We start from the raw sequence: 6,914 nt of genomic DNA, 5'->3' as shown, positions 1-6,914 counted from the left end.
GCTAGGAAGGAGGAACCATGGTGCCTGTGACAGTAGGAGTTTAGCACTCGTGCTGTTTCTATGGTTGAATTATAAACATATTTTAAAACTGAGGCCTGTACTGCCTCAAGTTGAGAAAGGCTTTATTCCAAAATATTTTGATTATTTTTTAATTCAGCCCTCTCAGGCCCAGGAGTGCTTGGCGAACTCCCCATCTCTTTCTTCTATTTCAGCAGCAAGAAGCCGGAAAGATACATAGAAAGATAGAGGGAGAGGAGAGTCTTCTGTGTGTGGCATTTTAATGAATTAGAGGACAGTCCCTGACGCGCCCAATCCCCGACCTGAGAGAAAAAAGAGTGAGCGAGCAAGCTGTCCCAGCCTGGCCATGAGTTACTTCAGAGGAGACAGCAGGGATGTCAGGCCTCTGTTAGACTTGTAAGTGACTGGTAGCAGGAGCAGGACAGGTTGCTCCCCACTATATTGTGCCCTTCATACCCACATGCCTTTGTTTCTTTACATTTCTTCCTCCCCACCGCCATCACTCCCCTTGTTATTCCAGAGTATTTCATTCTCTCCCCGTTCTCCCATGTTTCGCCTAATCACATGGCCCCTTCGTGCTGTGATCCCCTGACCTAATGGCCAGCTTCTGACCCCTGATTGGAAGCAGTCTGTTTGCAGAGGCAAGGTATGGGCTGTTTTGTTCTCTCCTCAGCTTATTTCTGTGTATAAGATGACCCTCAATTTTTAGTCTAAAGATTTTAGACAAAAGTATAGTCTTATACACAGGAAAATACAGTAATATCTATCAATGAATAGTAAAGAAAACCTCTAATACAGTGTTGCCTCGCTTAACAGGTGCCCTGTTTAACGGCGAATCCGCATAGTGATGCGGATTTTGCGATCGCAAAAGCGATCGCATTGCGATGTTCCCTATGGGGAAAAATCGCAAAGCGATTTTTCCCCATAGGCCCCATTTTCCCCCAGCTGACTGGCGGGTGCTTGGGAAGGACTGCGGGGGAGCCCTCCCCCACGGTCCTTCCCAAGCGCCTGGCCAAAAAAGCCAGGGGGGCACTTGGGAAGGACTGTGGGGGAGCCCTCTTCCTCCGAGGAGGCGGCGGGGGGGGCGCTCATCCCCAGGCCAGCGGCGAGCGGCACTTCGGCCGGCTCAAGGGAAAGGGCCTTGGCGCAGCCGTGCGCATGGCTCCCTGTCTCCCGGTCCACCTCTTCCTCCGAGTAGGTGGCAGCGGGCGCTCATCCCCAGGCCGGCGGCAAGCGGCGCTTCGGCCGGCTCGCTCCTCCCGGGGCGGGGGCGGTGGGGGAAGGGAAAGGTCCCTGGCACGGCCATGTGCCTGGCTCCCTGTCTCCCGCTCCACCTCCTCCTCTTCCTCCGAGGCGGCGGAGGTGGGCGTTCATCCCCGGGCCGGCAGAACACATTAACATCGTTATTTGAGGCACCACTGTATTTTAATATTTTCAAAATTAAAGGAGGACTGTTTAGGAGGGACATTCTAATATACCAAAGAGATCCCAGAAACTCCAGAAATAGTATAAATAGTTATTTTAGCTTGCTTTTGATAAATTTGTGGGTTTTGCAATAAAAATATTTCTTACTTTAAAGAAAACAATATACATCTCAAGAGAACTTTTGCAAATATTATGTTACACATTTTATTTACGATTCAAACCATTTGTGTTTCTTTGTTTACTTCTCATCTAGTGTCAAGCCACTATTCTCAGTGCTTTGCAAACATAAAAACATCCATCAGAGAAGACAATCCCAAAAGTAACCCCCCCCAAAAAAAACCCCAGTGGCAACAAATAACAAAACAAATAACAAAAATTAAACACATGACATAACAATCATGGGTAGTGAATATTTCAAAACATCTCTCTGAAAAGCTCTGGTTTTTTTACTAATTTTTGGATAGCTAGGAAAGAAGGGGCCTGACACACCTCCACAAGTAGGGTATTCTGCAGTGTCGTTGCCACCACTGACAAGGCCTGCTTCCTAGTTGCAGATTTCTGGGCCTCCTTTGGCGTGGCCACCTGCAGCATCAGAGCTTGGTATAAATGGGTGACACAGGCGGACAATCTTAGGGAGATGCTGTCTAACAAGTAATGAGGTCTCAAATCATTAACGACCTTACATATCAACATTAACCTTGAATTTGGCACGGAAGCATACAGGCAACCAATGCAGGCAAGTCTCAACGCAATGCATATGATCATATCTCAAGGCACCTGAAACCAGCCTTGTCACCACATTTTATAACTGTTGCATCTTCCATATTACCTTCAAGGGTAGCCCCATACAGAGAGCATTGTAGTAAATTTCAGACATACATTCAGATACGCTAATGTTGCACACCTTTTTACTATCTTGATATAGGACACTGAGCACACTCCTGTACTGCAGTGAGTCCTGGACTCTTTGTGCACGGCAGGAGAGGAAGCTGAACACGTTCCATATGCGTTGTCTCCGATGCATTTTTGGTATCACCTGGCATGACAAAGTTCCCAATAGAGTAGTCCTAGAACGAGCTGGAATTTTTAGCATGTCTACGTTACTGAAACAGCGACATCTATATTGGCTTGAGCATGTTGTGAGAATGGCTGATGGTCGGATTCCAAAAGATCTGTACGGAGAATTAGTGCAGGGAAATTGCCCCAGAGGGAGACCACAGCTGTGATGCAAGGATATCTGCAAGCGGGATCTGAAGGCCTTAGGAATGGGCCTCAACAGATGGGAAACCTTGACATCGGAGCGTTCAGCCTGGAGGCAGGTGGTACATCACGGCCTCTCCCAATTTGAAGAGACCCTTGCCCAGCAGGCTGAGGCAAAGAGGCAGTCCCGGGAGCAGCAAAATCAGGGAACTGGACAGGGGACAGATTGTATTTGTCCTCATTGTGGAAGGGATTATCACTCTCAAATTGGCCTTCTCAGCCACACTAAATGGTGTTCCAAGTCCTCCATACAGACCACGTTACCATAGTCTCTCGAGACTGAAGGATGCCAAACATATAGGACAATGTGCTACCTGAAATGTAAGGCTAAATAAATTTCAGTGGCTTTGTACACACACACCCGACTAATATTACTGCATTTGAAACCACCAATTTTCTTTGGCAGTAATACTTTTTTTAGCACATTGTACAGTGTGAAACAGGTGGCAGGTATTTAACAATTTAGTGGCTTTCTAATCCCATTCCTGAAGCAGTTTCATAAACACTGAAACTTAGAATGTAAAACTGTTTGGTTACGTTTGTAAAAGTGAAAAGCAAAAATATCTTGGCAAGCATTTAAGAGAAAATGCAGAAGAATGAGAACAGTTATCTGCTTTGTTCTTTCTTATTAAAGTCTGAAAAACATGTATCAGATATTAAATTAACAGACTGACTTCTGTCCCAGAAGAATACTCATAGTTTTCTGCCTTGACCAGATCTGATCATGTTAATCTTGCTTGAAAATAGCAAAAGCTTCTTGTTTAGATTTCATGCATGATTTTGCAAATGATGCCACTTTCTGGAATCCTTCTGAAAGGCCATCCCCCGTTAGTGCACAACAAGGCTGTACGTACCAGTTTCGGTCATGACAGAGCTTCTTCACGTTGAGCCTCTTGGTGATTTCCTCAGCCCCCACAGCTCCAGGAAGATCCTGCTTGTTTGCCAGTACAACTACAGGCACATTTTTAACCTGGTCATTCCTCAAAATAAGCTCCAGCCCTCTCTTGGCTTCTTCCAAGCGCTGCTTGTCAGTACTATCCACAACATATACCAGGGTATCTATATTTTCCAGATAGTTCTCCCAAACAGTTCTCATTTTGTGTTGGCCTCCAACATCCCAAATTGTTAAAGCAATGTTTGCTCCGGTCTCAATCATCTCCACATTGAAACCTATTGTCGGTGATGTTAGGAACAAATCATTAAATTTGAGCTTGTACAAGATAGTGGATTTCCCTGCCAAATCAAGCCCTAGCATTAGAATGTGGGCTTGTTTAAGCTTTTTAGAATGTACGAGGCCCATTCTGTCCAGAGGACTTTGTTGTTTCTTCTCCTTTTGAGGTAATTTTATTAAGCTGTTTCTCTGTATTTGCAGAGATCTATTTTCTGTGCATTTCAGAGAAATGATGACAAATAACGACACAGAATACTAGGTTGATGCTATCTATCCAGGATAGTCGTACAAATGGATTTGTTCTGTGACTTTATCATTGTTGCAGTATGCAAACAGAATGCTATTAAAATGTAACCTTCACTTCCTGGTTTGAGGGTGGAGTTTAATTGCACAGTGTACAGTCATAGAAACCAAAGGTTGGTCAGTTTCTGTGAATACAAAGACTTTATTCTTGAACTCTTGGAATATATGTTGTCAGATACATAACTGACTATTCAAAAGGCTGTGTGGTTTTTGGAATGCACTATTCTTTGCAAAACCCTGACTGACATTCGTAGGTTTGGCTCATGCTCCTACATCTAGAACATCAGTAATGATTTGGCTGACTTTATGAAACTTTTCCTGATTACCATTTGGTTCCTATCCTACCCTGCTTTCCCGAAAATAAGACCTAACCTGAAAATAAGGCCTAGTATGATTTTTCAGGACACTTGTAACATAAGCCCCACCCCAAAAATAAACTCTAGTTAAGCGAAACTCCACCCTCCACCATTGTGCAGCATTGTGCAGCAACCAGAAGGTAACATGACTGTATTTGAATAAATGTAGATTGTTGTTGTCGTCGTCATTTAGTCGTAGATTGTTGTACATGGGGAAAAAATAAAACATCCCCTGAAAATAAGCCCTACTGTGTTTTTTGGAACAAAATGTAATATAAGACCCTGTCTTATTTTCAGGGAAAACACGGTATTTGTTTGTTGCAAAATTCCCTCTAATTTTCTGCCAGTGCTGGGCAGGGCCATGTATGTGTGCACAGGGTTCCAGCCAATGCTGTTCCTTCCTGTTGTCTTTCTGCTGGCAGAAAAACACTCCCCCATCCCAGGCAGTCCTGTGATATTTACCCATTTAACAAAAAAGGATTTTTGTTTCTTCTGTTGTTTCTTCTGTTTTAAATACTTAGCTGTTTTTAACTGAAGTCCAGCGATTCAGGTTTCATTGTTTCATAGTGTTGTTTTAGATCATAGAATCATAGAAAAGTGAAGTTGGAAGGGGCCTACAAGGTCACCAAGTCCAACCTCCTGTTCAATGCAAGAACACAATCAAAGCATATCTGCCAGGTGATTGTTGAGGAACAGTATGGTCCGAAATGCCATTTGGATGCAAGGATCACACCAAATGGCATATTGCACTATCCTGCTCTGAGAGCCCATATTGTACTCCTAGATTTCCTACAGCTAGGTATTTATGGGCAGAGTGAATAATATATATGCAAAGTCATATATTTGTATATGCAGGTTTTACAAAGATTGTGTTTGGGAAGGGAAAACTTAAACTGCATCTTCCCGTGAGATAGTGTTGATCACCTTTTATACCATGCCATGGTTTTTTACATGTAAAAACCTAGAATATGATTGTTAATCACATTACTGATATAATGATGCAGTTAGGCCCTCTGATGATTTCTTCCTCTCTGGGGCAGGGTTTTGGGTTTTCCCAGAAAATGACTCATAGAAACTCTTCAACAAAGAAGAATTTAAAGGAATTAAACAGGGAAACCTAATTTCCCAATGTAATAGGAATTCTAAAAAATTGGATCCAAACAGGGAACTGGAAATGTTTCACTAAACAGGAAACAGACAGATAAGGAGCCAAAAACTGGGGTAGTGGGCAGGGATCACTCCAGCTCCCAGAGTATTCTATAGCCTCAGGCAACCTGCCAAGCCAACATCTTAACATTAAATAAATGTACTGTACTGCAACCTTTGTAACGAACGTCACTATACCATTATTTATTATTTATTTAAAATATTTTACCCCACCCTTTTTCCTTGAAAGACTGAAATTGGCTTGCAACATTGAAAGACAATATTTGAAGTTGAAAACCATGAGTACACAGTGGTGGTTAACATCATTAAAAGATAATACTGTACTTAAAGCTAAGAACAATTAGTAAAGGGGCATCTTACTCATTAAAAGGAAATATTAAAGCTAAGAACAATAACTATACTTTGTTTTAATGCTATTCTGGGAAATGAAAAAGACAAAAATGGAGAACACAAATAGTACTAAAAATCCAGTCAGCAATAACAATCCATCTAAAAAACAATACGCAGTATATTACAGAAGTGAGTACAGTGGTGCCCCGTATAGCGAGGTTAATCCGTTCCGGATTAACCTTCGCTATATGAAAACATCGCTGTGCGGGGCAGGAAAACCTATTGGAACGCATTAAACTTAGTTTAATGCGTTCCAATAAGTGTGTAAACTTCCCCCCTCCAGCGATGTTTTCGCTCCGGCGGCCATTTTGGAGCCGCCGATCAGCTGATCGGCGGCTCCAAAATGGCCGCCGGATGACCCGAAATGGCCCCTATCAGCGTTTTCGCGCCCTCCCCTTGCTTAGGGAGGTCGCGAAAACGCTGCGGGGGGGCATTTCGGGCCATCCGCGGCCATTTTAATCAGCTGTTCGGCGGCTCCAAAATGGCCGCCGGAGCCCCAATCGTCGCAAAGCGAGTGCGGCGATTGGGGCTGATCCGTATAGCGATCCCCAAAAAGGGATCGCTATACGGATTTTTCGTTAAACGGTGCACTCGTTAAGCGAGGCACCACTGTATACCCCCCTCACATTTCATAAATATTTTAGTATATCCTTTCATGTGACAACACTGAAGAAATGACATTTGGCTACAATGTAAATCAGTGAGTATACAGCTTGTATAACTGTGTAAATGTGCTGTCCCCTCAAAATAACACACAGCCATTAATGTCTAAACCACTGGCTACAAAAGTTTATGAAATGTGAGGGGGTGTACTCACTTCTGTG

At 43.4% G+C, this 6,914-nt stretch overlaps 1 protein-coding gene across 1 annotated transcript; it reads right to left on the bottom strand.

Annotated features, from left to right (window-relative positions):
- Positions 1 to 1,556: 1,556 nt before the first annotated feature.
- On the bottom strand, positions 1,557 to 6,226 carry ARL14 (ARF like GTPase 14). The gene has a single exon (XM_072996143.2). The coding sequence runs from the start codon at positions 4,001 to 4,003 to the stop codon at positions 3,431 to 3,433; it is 573 nt and encodes a 190-aa protein (XP_072852244.2). The 5' UTR covers positions 4,004 to 6,226; the 3' UTR covers positions 1,557 to 3,430.
- Positions 6,227 to 6,914: the final 688 nt, after the last annotated feature.

The sequence above is a fragment of the Pogona vitticeps genome, chromosome 3 (genome assembly GCF_051106095.1).
Source record: "Pogona vitticeps strain Pit_001003342236 chromosome 3, PviZW2.1, whole genome shotgun sequence".
NCBI lineage: Eukaryota > Metazoa > Chordata > Lepidosauria > Squamata > Agamidae > Pogona > Pogona vitticeps.
This window is presented reverse-complemented; position numbering and strand designations above follow the sequence as displayed.

Bases quoted from the DNA above. Each gene is read 5' to 3' on its own strand.
- ARL14 (XM_072996143.2), bottom strand. From the start codon at position 4,003: ATGGGCCTCGTACATTCTAAAAAGCTTAAACAAGCCCACATTCTAATG.